The sequence below is a fragment of the Lithobates pipiens genome, unplaced genomic scaffold, assembly GCF_037356315.1.
Source record: "Lithobates pipiens isolate NorthernLeopardFrog02 unplaced genomic scaffold, aLitPip1_a1.2 Scaffold_13, whole genome shotgun sequence".
Classification (NCBI taxonomy): domain Eukaryota; kingdom Metazoa; phylum Chordata; class Amphibia; order Anura; family Ranidae; genus Lithobates; species Lithobates pipiens.
Genome location: NW_027507718.1, coordinates 389,239,351 through 389,256,078, shown reverse-complemented (window position 1 = coordinate 389,256,078; position 16,728 = coordinate 389,239,351). Strand labels below are relative to the sequence as shown.

At 40.1% G+C, this 16,728-nt stretch overlaps 1 protein-coding gene across 3 annotated transcripts in view; it reads right to left on the bottom strand.

Moving 5' to 3' along the window:
* Positions 1 to 1,794: 1,794 nt before the first annotated feature.
* TLR3 (toll like receptor 3) overlaps positions 1,795 to 16,728 on the bottom strand; it is a 65,411-nt gene continuing 50,477 nt past the window's right edge. For all 3 annotated transcript variants that reach the window (XM_077477348.1, XM_077477347.1, XM_077477349.1), the window contains exons 4-5: positions 12,460 to 14,300; positions 1,795 to 4,610 (exon numbers count right to left, since the gene is read on the bottom strand). In XM_077477348.1, the coding sequence (XP_077333474.1) occupies positions 4,382 to 4,610; positions 12,460 to 14,300 (2,070 nt within the window). In that variant the 3' untranslated portion in view covers positions 1,795 to 4,381. The remainder of the gene's footprint in view (positions 4,611 to 12,459; positions 14,301 to 16,728) is intronic.

Genomic DNA, 16,728 nt, shown 5'->3' with positions numbered 1-16,728 from the left:
CAGTCCCACCTTTCCTTTTTCCTTTACCAAAACCATGTAGTGCAAGGGCCTGTCCAGGGGCGGACTGGCAACTCATGGGGCCCCCGGGCGATAGGAGATTATGGGGACCCCAGGCAATAGGAGATTACGGTGCCCCCAGGCAATAGATTATGTGGCCACACAGCATACACACACACACAAACACATAATAAATCAATAAATAAAGAAAACAAATATACACACTGAAAAGGTACTGGAGAGGCGGGGCAGCTATAATCTTGAGATTTTTTTTTTAAAAACACAGATTTTTACATACTGTCCCTGGTTTTATTGAGGCTGGCAACCCTGATGAGGCCCCTTAGTGGCATGGGGCTCTCGGGCAGTGCCCATGTGCCTGAATGGTCAGTCCGCCCCTGGGCCTGTCTGACTGCATACAAATTGAAACTCCTAAGGTTTGACCTCATATTATAAGGTTTTGGTAAATCTGAAGGAAAATAATCAGCAGAAAATCTGATAGAGTGTATGGGGCTTTACACTCAGTTTGCTTCAGGACTTTAGGAAGTAAGCGCACTGCCATTCTGATAACTTAATGGGGCATTTGACACAACACAAATCTAAATCAAAATGTGGTGAGCCTGCCTTGGCAATCATCGAGATCTCTCTGCAGCATTAAAAAGAATTCAGTAGCACATCACTGGTTCCACATTTGGCGTGCATTTTATGAAGAACCCGTAAAATCAGTGGGTGTCATATAAGGATTTAATCAGTTCGATAGCCTGTATAATTTATGTCTGCCATACTAGGGTGACCAGTATTCCTTCTGTGGTGCCTTCTAGTAAGTAAAAAAAAACGGAAGGCATGAATTGAGATAAAGCCATAGTAAAGTTAATACTTTTTGTTGAATGTATTTACTAGAATAATATTTTAGATGGCTGTTAAAAAGTTTAAAGTGATATTAAACTCAAAATTTGAAAAATGCCAAGCAAGATCTTTATGGAAGAAGGGACCTTAATGATCTCTTCTGTCGTAAATGCTTCCCACTCCTTGCCAGCAGTAATGTACAATGAGGCTTGCATTCACAGCTCACAGCACATTTATGGCACCCGCTCTGTGCTGTGATAAGTGACTCCCGTGAGCATGCACGGTAGTGAGGTCATCGCAGCCTAGTCACTCAAGTGACCAAACAGATCGAACCCAGAAGGAAGACTGAGAGAAGATAGAAGCACCCGACCACAGACAGCACAGCACTAGAGGGCATCCATTGACAGGCAAGGCTGTCATAATGTGCTAGAATGCAGTGTAAACTAGCACATTATGGCATAAACCTACAGGGGACCCATTCATAAAAAAAAAAATTGGGGGGACTTAATTCGTTAAAGAGTATTATTTCTAGTAGAAAGTCTTTTGTTGTATTGATAATATTATTACTACTACTATTACTCTTATTATATCTGCAGCACAATGTTTCGATTCCTTGGTTCTTATGCTTTAATCTTAAACTTTCTAATTTAAGTCCATTGAAAAGACACAAGTGTCATACGATAAGCACATGACATTTGCCATATGCTTGCTATTTAAGGAACTGCTGTCTGGCTGATATCATGCTTCCACTTTGCCTCCTTTTGTAAGATGCAGTACACATTTTTGTAAGATGCTTGTACACATTTTAAAATTATATGAATTTAACAATTTTTTACACAGTGATTAAAACAAATATAAAAGTATGTAAAAAGCATTGTTTTTAAAAGGTCAGTTCTTTAAATCATGCATTCAAAAATGTTTTTGTATTGGTAACAATTTAAAAAAAAAACAATATTTAAAAAACTAAAATATTTTTATTTTCAAGTTTGACACACTTTGTACCAGAAACATAACACTAGACAACAAAGACATTGCTTTCTGAAATGTTTTTTTAAGTGAATCTTACATATTTTTAACTGTTATATATAAAAGTAACCTGTAATATAACTTATTATGCTGTTTTATATAAATCTTCTATTTTTGCAATTTCTTCTTGTGTATTTAAAGTTTAGTCAAAAACGAACTCTAATCCTACTCTATGCCACATTCTAGGACTAATCTATCTAGCCCTGTAAAGCAAAAATCGCCGTACTTACCTTTTTTGCAACCGATCTGGTCCGGTCTTCAGCAGCGGATGCTGTGAGCAGGAGAGAACTGACAACGGCTCTGAAATGCCTGGGAAGTGAAGTCACCCAAAGACTTACTATGGGGCTTTTGTTGTCGGCTGCCTCTCCTGCACATGCCTACACACTAAAGACGCCGCTGACAGCTCAGTGTGGGACCGAACCAGAGTGGCTGTAGAGCAGATAAGTATAGCAATTTTTGCTTTACGGGGCTAGATAGATTAGTCTTAGAATGTGGCATAGAGTTACTTAGTTTTTACCTAACCTTCCACTTTAAGTTTACTTTTTGCTTGCAATAAACCCTAAGTGCATGCCTGGACATGCATGATGCTTTGCATAGCTCATGCATGTCCAGGCATGCACTCAGGGCTTATTTCATGACATCTGTAGACTAATATTGCAATGTCTCTCTTTCTCGCTTAGCGAATGTGACCCCAGTGCTGATGTGCCGACATCCGGCGCCCTGCTTATCAGCCGATAATGTCCCTGGTTCTTAAGGCGCTGGTGGCTGGAAGGTTATTATAGTGCAAAATTAAAACATGTGGCTTTGTGTAAGCAAAAGGCAGGCTTGATTCATCCACTGCCTTGTATACATTTTTTTGCAAATTTTAGCCATTTTATCTGAAGAAACCCAAAGGCACCCGGGTTGAAAAAGGCTGGTCTATGTACATGTAATTTACATAACAAGTAAATCAGTTACACCCTTAAGCAAATCTGTGTTGAGTGGAATCCAGGAATTGCAGCACTTTTAAAAATATGCTGGTTTATAAGGGGTAAAAGCCAGCCAGGTGTATGCTACCTCATGGACTTATCTCTTTCATTTACTATTTATGCTTTTACTAACAGCTCGGAGTACAGATATTACTAAGTTCCTGACACGCTGACAGGAAATATGCTTTCTGCTACACAACGGCCACCCTGCCCACCCCTTCCATCCGCTGTCCATTCACAAAATACTTTACAAATGGGTTCATATAACACAAAGTCTTCCACGGCTGGGCAAGAAGAGAGGGTTGGACAGAATGGCTACATTTAAGTCCAGTGTCAGAGCGCCATAAGCATAGTGAAAGCTGTACTCCAGGCTCTAAAAGAGATAAGTCTATGAAGTGGCATACACCTTGTTGGACTTAACCCCTTCTAAGCTAGCATATTTTAAAAAGGGCTGCAATTATTGGAGTTCTGCTTAAAGTCTCAATGTCAAGCTTTGCCTACCCTTTGCCACCTCCCAAGGCTGCTTACTGGTTCTTTAATGTGATAGGCAACTTCAATTGTCAATAGAATGGTTAAAGTGGTAGTAAACTGCATGTGGTTAAAAAAATCCCTGCAAAGCGATGTCATAATGTGTTCATATGCATCGCATACCAGCACATTATGAGGGACTTAGCTTATAATGAAGCCCTCCAGCGCTGCAATGTCACTGCTGAGAGGGCTGACATCTTCCCCCGGTCTTCCTTCCTCTGGCTATGAGTGGCGGGGGCACAATGACGTCACTCCTGCGCATGCCGTTTACAGAGCAGGCTCTATAGGTCCGGGACTGTAAGCTAGACCTTCAGAGCGCATGTGCCAGTGATGTCATCAGCTGAATGCACTCTGAATATCTCCTAAACTATGTTTAGGAGATATTCACAATACAGGCAGTGCCTGGGTTACAAACCAAATCGGGTCTGTAGGTTTGTTCTTAAGTTGAATTTGTAAGTCAGAACAGGTAAATTTTTTAAGTGTAGCTCGAGCTAAAAAAATTTTTTTTATGTTTTTAGGTACCATAGGGGAGAGTTAACACCCCTGTAACATTTTTTTGCTGTTTGTGCCCCTGTTCAGAAGAGTTCATCTAACTTTCTGTTCCTATGATCATTGGATTTTGAAAATTTTGGGTTGGTGTTGAAACAAGGATTGGTGATAAAGCTTCAGTGGAGACACTTTTTCCCATGATAACTCTTACAGGAGTGAATTTCCCTTCCTAGGGGGAGATTTCCTCTCACTTCCTGTTGTCTCCTTCCGTTTTGTAAGTAGGAGTCGTTTGTAAGTCAGATATTTGTAGCCCGGGGACCGCCTGTACCTACATGTAAACCTTATGATAGACTTACCTGTAGGTGCAAGTGGTGTAACAGAGTTTACTACCACTAAGAATATAGCTAAAGTTTAGATATGCATATAACTAAAGCAGTCTATACTACTTTTTTTTCACTGATTTGCACTTAAAGTAAAAGAGTTCCTGTCACAAGGTTGTCCTCCATATTGTAGACAATTTATGTTGATCTTCAATTTACCACGTTAGTTGATCCTAAAGCAATCTTAAGTTTCTGTTTGAAAGCATCCTGTCTTTCCTTTTCAACAGGCCATTCTAGAATACAGCGGGATTTGAACATCCCTCTTCTCAGGTTTATGCTATGATTTAATTTGTAATCTGGAATATCTTCAATAAACAAGAGAATGATAGAATCACGACTTTGCTCAATGGCTTGCTGGACAGCCTGATATATCTTGAACCTTGTAGAAAGAAAACAATAATTTTTAATATAAACACAGCAAACATATAGGGTGTAAAAAAAAGTAAAGTTAAAGTATATGTTAAAGTGGAGTTCCACCCAAAAGTGGAACTTCGGCTTTAAGCACTCCTTTCCCCCTGACATGCCACATTTGGCATGTTATTTTTTTTTGGGGGGGAGGGAGTGTGTATCCTCTTTTTAGTGGGACTTCCTGTCCCACTTCCTCCTTCCTGTTCTCGGCCGCCTAGGCGACGCCTCCTCTCTCCCTAGGCGGCCCCTCTCTGCCATCGATCTTCTGGGACACAACACAGGTCCCAGAAGATTGGCTGGCCAATAGCAGAGCTCAACGCGACTCGCACATGCGCGGTGCGCACCCGGCCGTGAAGTAATAAGCTGTCAAGGCCGGGTGCCCACAGTTGCTGTGACGGCGCCGAGGAGAGGGAGAGCAACAAGGCTCCAGGTGACCACATTGCTGGACTGTGGAACAGATAAGTGTCGGTTTATTAAAAGTCAGCAGCTATGCTTTTTGTAGCTGCTGACTTTTAATAAACTAAAAAACAGATGGAACTCCGCTTTAAAGTAGTATTAAACATTCACTGTTTTTATCTTAACACATTGAGTACAATTAATATAAACATTCCCCAGTAAACTAATTGTTAAAACTCTGAGGCCCCTTTCATATGGGCTGTCTGACCAGGTCCACCTGTCAGTTTTTCAGACGGATCTGATCAGACCCTCCAATCTCCTCTATGGAGCGGCAGCCATCCGATCTGATCCTGTCCCCCAAAAACAGACAGATAGTGATCCTATTCCCCATCCGTTAGGTTGATCGGATCAGATGGAAATGGACAGGCAGTCTGACCGCACAATTGTGAATTAAAGTGAGGCAGTGCCGTAGTGCAAAAAATGGCCTAGTCAGGGAGGGTGTAAATTCTTCCGGGGCTGAAGTGGTTAAAGACTTGAAGGTATTGAAGTCTTTGAGCAGGTTCAGGATTGTTGTAATCGGTTCAGTGAGGAAAAGAAGGATATCGTCCACAAATGTGGCTAGTTTCTAGTTATGGTGAGCTATTTCAATTCTCTTGATATCGGGGTTTGCTCTGAGGCATCGGAGTAGTGGTTCAAGGGTAAGGACAAAAATCAGGGGAGATAGCCCTGGAGTGTTCCATTCAATATTGAGAAGGGATCCGATAGGTGGCCGTTTACGGGGACTCTTGCTGTGGGATTAGAGTAGAGCGTAAGAATAAGGTTCAGCATTCAGTGGGGAAGACCAATGGTTTTTAAGGCTTCCATCATATAGTCCCAGGCCACTCTATCGAATGCCTTCTCTGTGCTGAGTGAGAGAAGAAATGCCCGGTGGTGGTTAGATGTAAGCCAATGATGAATGTTGATTGCCTTGAGTGTGTTATCCCTTGCTTCTCTGCCTGGTATGAAACCAACTTGGTCAAGAGAGATAAGCTGAGGAAGCAAGGGGAGAAGTCGATTGGGTAACATTTTGACAAACCATTATAGGTCCACTTTCAATAACGAGATCCGTCTATAGTTGGTGACCAGGGAGGAATCCTTCCCTGGTTTTGGGATTACCATAATGTGAGCCATCAGTAAGTCACAAGGGGGCTCAAACTGCAATGCAAAAGAGTTAAAAGCTGAGAGAAAGAAGGGGGTGAGGAGCTCTGAGTAGTTTTTGTAATATCCCACTGTTAGTCCATCAGGTCCTGGACTCTTGCCTTGTTTCATCTGTTTAAGTGCTAGTTTGGGTTCTTTTTCTGTTAATGGGCCAACCAAATCCCATGCTATGGTGTTTGAAATTGGAGAAGGGCTATATTGTTTCAGGAAATCAGTAATTAACTGCTTCCTTAATGTAGTGGCCTTAGATGAGTCTGTTGGGGATAGGTTGTATAGTTGTGAGTAATGATCGACAAATTGCTTAGCTATGTCGGGGGTTAAATTTAGTTTGTGGCCTGATGAGTCTGTCAGGGAGTGTATAGTCGAGGCAGCTCTCTTAGCTTGTAGGGCCCTTGCTAGCAGTTTCCCAGCTTTGTTGCTATATTCATAGAACACTTTCTGAGACAGAATATATTTACATCTTATTTTTTTGTCTAGAACTGGTTCTGGTCTGTAGAAGGGTTTGGCAAGTGTCTAAAGCTTTGTGTTTATGTGCACACTCCAGCTTCTGAATTTGGGTGGTAAGTTCTCTGTCTTTCCCGCTTCCTTTTGGCAGCGGCTGTGATTAGAATGCTCCTTATGACACATTTGTGGGCTTCCCATGTAATGACTGGGGAGGTATCTGTGGGTTTGTTTTCCATGAATTATTGTTTAATGCGGAGCTTAACCTTATTTGCAACAGATAGATCTGTCAGTAGAGAGGGGTCTAACCTCCACGACGGGGGGTGATTGTGTACCTTTGGGAACGATATAGACATGGAAATGGGGTGGTGGTCCAATAGAAACATGGGGTAGATGGATGTGCGATGGAGGAAGGGAAAGTCTTTCTGAGAGATAAATAGATAGTTAATTCTTGAGTATTTTTTGTGTGAGATTGAAAAAAAGGTGAAGTCTCTACCGTTTGGGTTTAATGTATGCCAGGAGTCTTGAAGTAATAGATCCCTAAGTTGTGACTTAATGGATTGTAGAGGGATATAGGGGAGAGAGGATGGGCCGTTAGAGGTGTCTTAGAGAGGGTTCAGAGAGACGCCCCCTAGAATCAGGGTGCCTTCTTTGAATGGGGTAAGTGCTTTGGTTATATCGCAAAAGAAGGTAACCTGGTAGCTGTTCGGGGTGTATATGTTCGCTAGGGTGATCTGCTTGCAGTGGCAAGACCCTCTCAGAAAGATGAATCTAATGTCCTCATCAGTGTGTCAGTGAGTTGGAAAGGGCAGTGTTTTGCCAGGAGTATGGAAACACCTTTTGATTTGGACATTCGGTTGGTTGCGTGGTATACAGTTGGATAGTATCAATGCATTAGTCTTGGTATAGCTTCAGTGCGAAAATGCGTTTCCTACAAATATATTATGTCAGCTTTATCCTGTTGTATTGTAAGAAGGAGCTAGGAGCACTTCTCTGGTATATTGAGTCTTCTTACATTAAGCGAGATGATCTTAACAAGAAGTTTGTCACCAGTGGGGGGGGGGGGGGGAGTAGAAGCCATGTGTCATGGTTCTACTTACAGTGAGCCCACAGGCGAGCAGGTGACACGTGATCTCCCAGGGCGTGGAGTCTAAGGGCCAGACGATATTCTGCCAGGGACCCCCTCATGAGAGTTTGGACTTAGCTGCGTGCTGACCCCAGGTTCACCCTGCTTGCTAGGGAAGTACCAGAAGACACTGTCAGACAAGGATGGATGGATGAAGCAAAGGCGAGCCAGACAGCATGCTGCAGACAATGTAATCAAAACAAGCCGAATCGGTACACAAGAGATCAGTTCACAAGAGATCAGGTTAAAGCATGTTACAAGAAGGGAGCTCAGATACAAGCATTGCTCAAGCAACCAGAAAGTGGTCTGGGAGGGATTTAAATAGAGAAGCACATGAGGGGCTGGACAGGAAGTAGCAGGAAGGAATTATATATTAAGCAACAGGTGAAGCTGGCGACACCCATAGCTGCAGAGTGCAGCAGAGCTGAAAACAAGCTAGTGTAACAACAGGTTCCAGCCGACCTACAGCAGTAAAGGTAAGACACAGATCAGCTCCGCAGCTGATCTGTGACACCATGTTTAGGGTGGTAGTATACACTACTGAGGACTGTCAAATCAGACCTCCAAATATCGTAATTAATTAGACTGTAAGAGTTGCGGCAGGGAAGGCGGTAAGGTCCGAGTTAGGGGTAGGGCCTGGGAAGTTGCTGGAATGGGGGAGGGGGTGGGGGTATAGAGGGAGCTAGTTTGAGGATGGGAAGGGGAAGTAGGGGAACTAATTGTAGAAGGGGTATTTCAGAAGGGGGTGATCCGGTGCCAGGTGAGAACTTGCTCACTTGCCCGGGTATGGAATATACCATAGATACGTTAAATATATGTATTTTTAAAGCAGAAAAAAATGCATTGATTGCACCTGGTGTGACCCAGCCCTAAGTGAGTAAATCAGGTGCTGAAAGTGCTTAAAAACTAAGGGCATAATATCACGAGAATACACGTAAATATGTAAATGCAGAGTAGCAGCAGCAATTTGTAGATGTGTAATGAATATGTTTGAAAGTGGCTCTGAAATATCCTATTTTGCCTAGTTTGCAGGTGGTCACATGAGTGAATTTATATCTCTCCCTTGGTGATTTGGCAGAACCAGGGTCTCCTGTAGTGATTTACTACATTAAGCCAAAGAGATCGGCATTCCTTGAAGACTTCCTCAGAGTCCAATTGATTTTACTTCCTTCCCTATCTCTGAGGAGGACAGATCGCGTCAGTAGGGATTGTCCATGAACTCATCATGCTAGGCAGAGTTGGGCAGGGAGAAGGAGTAGTAGAGTAGAAGTAGAAGAGTAGAGCAGAAGAAGCAGTAGAGAAGGCGGCTGTGCTTTTTTTTGCATATACAGTATTGAGTGTTTTTAATCTATATTGCATAAATGCATATATATATATATATATATATATATATATATATATATATATATATATATATATATATATATATATATATATATATATATAGAGAGAGAAAGAGAGAGAGAGAAAGAGAGAGAGAGAGAGAGAGAGCGCTATGGTCTACTTTAATCTCTTTGCATGAGAGGTGCAGTGGCATTACTTTCTGAGAAGTTAAAAAGCTGCTCAGGAAAGAGAGGAGTAAAATGGCTGTCAAAGGCGGTGTATGCTTGGCTGCTCCTGTGATGTAGAGATCCATCTTTCCAGGTCAGAACCAAGAGCACGTGGTGTGGAATTTTAACTATTTGGGCAACCGCCCACTCACAATGTGCTGCAGGCGAGTGGTCGCTGTAGTCAAAGCAGCGTACTTTGCAGTTTAGGGGGCATGCATGTACACAGCGGAAGCCTGTCAGTAAGTCCTGGCCAATGATTCATGGACCTGCCGATCAGCTTTATGCAATCACAGCCGAGTTCTGTCTTGGTAATCAACACAGAGCTCTGTACAGAGGGAGCGATCTGTAAGTTTCTCATCTCTGCAAGCAAGGATGAGAAACGAGATATGTTAGTAAAAGCCACACACTTTATACATATTACACATAGATAGGCATATATTTAATCACTTGATTGCCCCTAGATGTTAACCCCTTCCCAGTCATAGTCATTAGTACAGGGATAGTGTATAGTATTATCACTGATCACTGTATTAATGTCAAGTGGCAGTTAGTCAGTTCCCCCCAGTATCAGTTAGTGTCAGATTGCTCACCGTACTCCCATTATAAGTTACTGATCACCGCCATTACTAGTATAAAAAAAATGAAAAACTCTAGTATACTGTATATACCATAGATCAGGGATATGAAATTAGATCAGCTGTTGCAGAACTACAAGCCCCATGAGGCATAGCAAGAGTCTGACAGCCACAAGCATGACACCCAGAGGCAGAGGCATGATGGGACTTGTAGTTTTGCAACAGCTGGAGGTCCACTAATTGCATATCTCTTCCATAGATTATAGGTGCTATAACTTTCATGCAAATCATTCAATAAACACTTAATGGGATTTTTTTAATCAAAAAGATGTAGCAGAATACATTTATGAAGAAATTCGATTTTTTTCTTAATTATTGGATATGTTTTATAGCAGAAAGTAATATATATATATATATATATATATATATATATATATATATATATATATATATATATATATATCTATATATATACAGTGCCTTGCGAAAGTATTCGGCCACTTTTCATCCTTTTGCCACATTTCAGGCTTCAAACATAAAGATATAAAATTTTAATCACCAACAAGTGGGACACAATTGTGAAGTGGAACTAAATCTATTGGATATTTTAAACTTTTTTAGCAAAGAAAAAACTGAAAAGTGGTGCGTGCAAAATTATTCGGCCCCTTTACTTTCAGTGCAGCAAACTCACTCCAGAAGTTCAGCGAAGATCTCTGAATGATCCAATGTTGTCCTAAATGACTGATAGTGACAAATAAAATCCACCTGTGTGTAATCAAGTCTCTGTATAAATGCACCTGCTCTGTGATAGTCTCAGGGTTCTGTTGAAAGCGCAGAGAGCATCATGAAGACCAAGGAACACACCAGGCAGGTCCGTAATACTGTTGTGGAGAAGTTTAAAGCCGGATTTGGATACAAAAAGATTTCCCAAGCTTTAAACATCCCAAGGAGCACTGTGCAAGCGATCATTTTGAAATGGAAGGAGAATCAGACCACTGCAAATCTACCAAGACCTGGCCGACCCTCTAAACTTTCAGCTCAGACAAGGAGAAGACTGATCAGAGATGCAGCCAAGAGGCCCATGATCACTCTGGATGAACTGCAGAGAACTACAGCTGAGGTGGGAGAGTCTGTCCATAGGACAACAATCAGTGGTACACTGCACAAATCTGGCCTTTATGGAAGAGTGGCAAGAAGAAAGCCATTTCTCAAAGATATCCATAAAAAGTCTCGTCTAAAGTTTGCCACAAGCCACCTGGGAGACACACCAAACATGTGGAAGAAGGTGCTCTGGTCAGATGAAACCAAAATCAAACTTTTTGCCCACAATGCAAAACGATATGTTTGGCGTAAAAGCAACACAGCTCATCACCCTCAACACACCATCCCCACTGTCAAACATGGTGGTGGCAGCATCATGGTTTGGGCCTGCTTTTCTTCAGCAGGGACAGGGAAGATAGTTAAAATTGAGGGGAAGATGGATGCAGCCAAATACAGGACCATTCTGGATGTAAACCTTTTGGAGTCTGCAAAAGACCTGAAACTGGGACGGAGATTTATCTTCCAACAAGACAATGATCCCAAACATACAGCAAAATCTACAAAGGAATGGTTCACAAATAAACGTATCCAGGTGTTAGAATGGCCAAGTCAAAGTCCAGACTTGAATCCAATCGAGAATCTGTGCTGAAAACTGCTGTTCACAAACGCTCTCCATCCAACCTCACTGAGCTCGAGCTGTTTTGCAAGGAAGAATGGGCAAGAATTTCAGTCTCTCGATGTGCAAAACTGATAGAGACATACCCCAAGCGACTTGCAGCTGTAATCACAGCAAAAGGTGGCTCTACAAAGTATTAACGCAAGGGGGCCAAATAATTTTGCACGCCCCACTTTTCATTTTTTTATTAGTTAAAAAAGTTTCAAAAATCCAATAGATTTCGTTCCACTTCACAATTGTGTCCCACTTGTTGGTGATTCTTCACAAAAAATACAAATTTTATATCTTTATGTTTGAAGCCTGAAATGTGGCAAAAGGTTGAAAAGTTCAAGGGGGCCGAATACTTTCGCAAGGCACTGTATATATATATATATATATATATATATATATATATATATATATATATATATATATATATGTATATGTATATGTATATATATATATATATATATATATATATATATATATATATATATATAATTATTTTTTTTGCTATATACAGAATATATATTCATTTATTTCTTCTTGATATGTGATTATTGATTGTAGGTTTTAATTTAGGTTGAGGGAGAACCACACTTATCTATTTATTGATTTTGTTTGTGTGAAGCACAATTTGGTTAGAAGATAGAATTTAGAAGATAATCAGAGAAGAACATGTGCAGGAATTCATGTAGTTTTTTTTTTTTATTTGCTGGAAAACATTTTGCAAAATTGATCTAAAATATACAGCGAACAGAAACACTGGCAAATTTTATTTTGTATGCCACTTTAACTAATTAGGTGTCAATTGTATTAATATGGGTTGCTAAACTTACCTTTTACACCATTTGTCATTCAAAAAATAGTGGGATATCACAAAAATAATTTTCCTGCTGTTTCTAATGCTGTTGACTGTTAAAGTTGGAATCGGTAATCCGCCCACAAAGTTTCTATCCTCAAAGCAAAAGTTAAGCTGAGAAGTTTTATCTTCTTCTCTATCAAGAGAAAGCAGATATTTGAGAACCCACTCCGTGTCTTTTTTAGCATGAATGAGGTAAGCATCATATTGAAAGTTTTGGTTGCCTGGATCAATTACTCTAAAACCAAGAATCTTGTTAACCATAACACTCCAGTAAAACTGTATTCTCCAGCCTTGGAAATGTACGAACAATACCAGAAATAGAAAGCAGCATGTAATAGTGAAGGTGAGTATAAAAACTGCTTTGAAAGGAGCAGTGTCCTTGCAGGGAGAGCTATCAAAATTTTCCACATAAATGCCATGGTATTTATTAGGTGTATTGCAAACATACTGTTTGTCCCGTCCTATGACACTTGTATTTGTTGTATTAAGCCAGTTAGAAAACCATGCTATGCTTTCACAGGTACAGTCAAAGGGGTTTTGACCCATATTTAACACTTTAAGGCCATTAAAAACATTTTTTAATGTATTTGACTCAACTGATGTTATCAGATTTTTATGAAGATCTAGTAAGTCAAGTGAGCTTTGATCTTCAAATAGGGATGGTGGCAGTAAATACACATTATTTTCACCTAAATTCAGTATGTTTAAATTTAAAAGTCCTTTAAAAGCATTGGTGGGAATCTCATCTAATCCATTGGACAGTAAGTCAAGTATTTCCAAATTCTGAAGACCTTTCAGAAATAAAACGGGTCCTCCAGGATTGGCTTTTTTCCACAGTCGAGCAAGGTTGTTATGCTGTAGATTCAGTATTCTAAGGCTATGAAGACCAGAAAAGACATCCTCCACCATGTTAGCAATATTATTGTTCCCAAGGTCCAAAACTGTGAGGTTCTTCAGACAAGCGAAGGGAGATATGCCATCAGTGTTAAATGTTAATTCTGTTTTTCTCAGGTTCAGCTTTTCAAGGGTTGTAACAAAACTAAATGAATTGCTTGTTAAGGCCAAATGTTTATTGTAAGAAAGATAAATCATTTTAATGCTGAGAAGACCTTTAAACTCATAGCCACTTAAGGTTTGCTCAATTTTGTTTAGGCCTAAATCAAGTATTTGAAGATATTCCATAGAAGAAAACATCCCATATTCCAGCTTGGCTATGTTAGTTTTTGTGAGATTCAGAAACATTAATGGAGATTTTAAGAGTGATAAAAATGTCCTGTTAGTAAATGACTTAAAAGAGCATTCAGTCAAGCTTAAATTCTTCAAACTTATCAAACCTGTAAAAGTGAACTGTGTAAAGTCAAGATTTTTATTTCTTTCCATATTCAGGTTCTCAAGTTTTTTGAGCCACTGGAAGGGCATGTCATCAATTTTAGGGTCTTTAGCACCACTAAAAAACTTTTGTAAATTCAAGGATTTAACACTTGACAAGCCTTTAAATGCTCCTGCATTTAAATGACTGACTTGATTTTCCTCCAGGTTGAGAATCGTTAAAGACTCTAGATAAATAAATGAGTCATTATCAATTTGCATCAAGCTGTTTTTTGATATATCCAGAACTGCAAGGGTTGTATTTTGAAGGCCTTTAAAAGTTGTATTGTGTATCTTTGAGAGATGAGAATTCAGTAGAATGAGAACTTTAATCTGAGTAACGGCCAGTTCTGTGCAAAGCTGTTCTATCAAATTAGGTCCAAGCGACAGGTTAGCCATTATAAGTGTATTGAGGTATTTCAATGGCTGAAAACATCCTGGATTTATCTGCAAAATAAAAACAAACATATATTAACTTGTTCATTTTCTCAAAAAGTAAAGGAGCTTATAAAGTGATGTATGTTTTCTATATACTTTGAACTTCAAAATAACAATAAATTGCAAGCCTACTTTGGAATGGAGCTAATAATCTGATGTTGGAAATAAAGTGAGCATATTTTATTTATTATCTATTTCAGGTTTTTGTATAGCTCCAGAAATGTATACAGTGCTTTATATACAGTCACAGCTCAAGGAGCTTACAATCTTAAACATACTAAGGCCAATTATTCTACCAGCATGTCTTTGGAGTGTGGGAGGAAACTGGAGTACCCAGAGAGAACCCACACAAGCAAATAGAGAACATGCAAGCTCCATGCAGATGCTTGAGTTGCATCTTGATACAGTGTGGTCCTTTACCCAGCAGGGTCCTGACATGTTTACTAACCCATACTAGGGTCAATTTGTAGACAGGATCTGATTAACCTACCAGCATGTCTTTGGAGTGTGGGGGGAAACTGGAGAACCCAGGGGAAGCCCATGCACACACAGGGAGAATATGCAAACTCCAGGCAGGTGGTGTTGTGGTCAGGATTTGAACCAATGACGCTATTGCTGCTAGGTGAGAGCGCTAACCACTACACCACTGTGCTGCCCTATAGTGCCGTATAGAGAAGAGTGTTAGTGAAAATCCAACCACTGGGAACATTCAGTAATAAGAAAATATTAAACATGTACAGCCACTTAGATGTGAAGCTGACATCTATCTAAAATCTTAGTGAAAGACGACTGAAAAATCAAACTTTATCATTGCTCATATACCTCCCCGAAAATTTTAGAACAATTTCTCACTAGAATATAATAAACAAGCCCATTCCTATGAAACGAAGTGTAGTATATTGTAGAATACCATACTTTAATGGTGGTTGTATTACTTTTCTTTGTGTAGTTTTTTTTCTTTATTTTCATCTGGTAATCCTGCCAGTAACACACTTCCTGTCCTAGAGTGACAATGCCCATTCACTGTACTGCATCTATGGGGAAGTAAGCAGCATTGTCACCTGAGAACAAGAAGTGTGTTAGGACTACACAACATTCTCCACTCCTCAACATGGTGAAGGTGTCCTGTAGTTTACACAAAGGAAACTGGGAAAAACTGTAACTGAGAACAGTGCAGCAGAAGGCACAGGCAGGTTAAAAAATATTTTTGCTCCAGTATATTGAGAGATTCGCATGTACAACTTAAAAAAATCTGGGAACCATGGCTAAGTTACTCATTCCTGTCCCTGCCCCCAACTATCTATGGTCGACTTTAAAGCATATTTGTACAGGTCCCACGTCCGTAGTATTCACCCCCTCTTGGGGCCCCTCTCCTCTTCTCTCTCTCTTCTTGCATTTCTATGTCTCCTCCCTCTTCTCATCATTTCTGATATGGAGGCTATCAATGTAGACTGCTGTTCTCCAGGGAACAGAGTAATATAGCCTGTGATATCTGCCTCATTTTTAACCCGGTCCCTTATGGTTCTGGTAACAGTTTACTGTTATGCTACTCATTACACGTTCACACGCTATTTCTTTACATGCCTGATCGATGTTGCCCCTGCCTCAGGGAACCATGGTTGATTATGGATCTTAAAACTTCAATAAAAATATTGAAACAGAAAAAATATTTTTGCATGCATTAAACAGATATGGCGAAACACCTTCAATGGCATACTTAAAATGATTGTAAAGGTTCCATTTTTTAAAATAACAAACATGCCATACTTACCTCCTCTGTGCAATGATTTTGCACAGAGCAACCCTGAACCTCCTCTTTTGAGGAGTTAGAGAAAAAGACAGAGGGGGTCTATCAGCACCAGATTGGAAAAAATATTACGAAGTGATTGTGATCTCTAGAATAGTGGATTGGACTCACAACAAGAAGGAGAAGAGTTGGGTTGAGTTAGAAACGAGGTTAAGTAGAACAGATATAGGGAAAATTATATGGATACCTTCACAATATCGAGATTTAGGACCAAACACAAATATCCTGTCAAAAAATTCACTAAAGATTTGGGATGGAATAAATAAAAGACACAAATGGGATCACAATTCACCATTAATACCACTTTAAGACACAAATTTCTTCCTACCAGGGAAGGAGGAACACATATTTTTTAGCAGGTGGGCCAATAAGGAGGAAATAAGGTTGCAAGATGTGATGGAAGGAAATAGAATATACACTTATAAGGAAATCACGCGGGAATGGGGACAGAAACCACTAGATAAATGGAGAAACTTTACCACAGCCACTACGAGGTAAGAGACAACTGAGACCCCTAGAGAAATTACTGGAGTCCCCCCAAAGCCTAGAGAAAAGGATATCAAAAATATATAAAATATTTTTGCGGGAGGCGGACTACGAATACCCATCCTATTTAGAAAAATGGGAAAG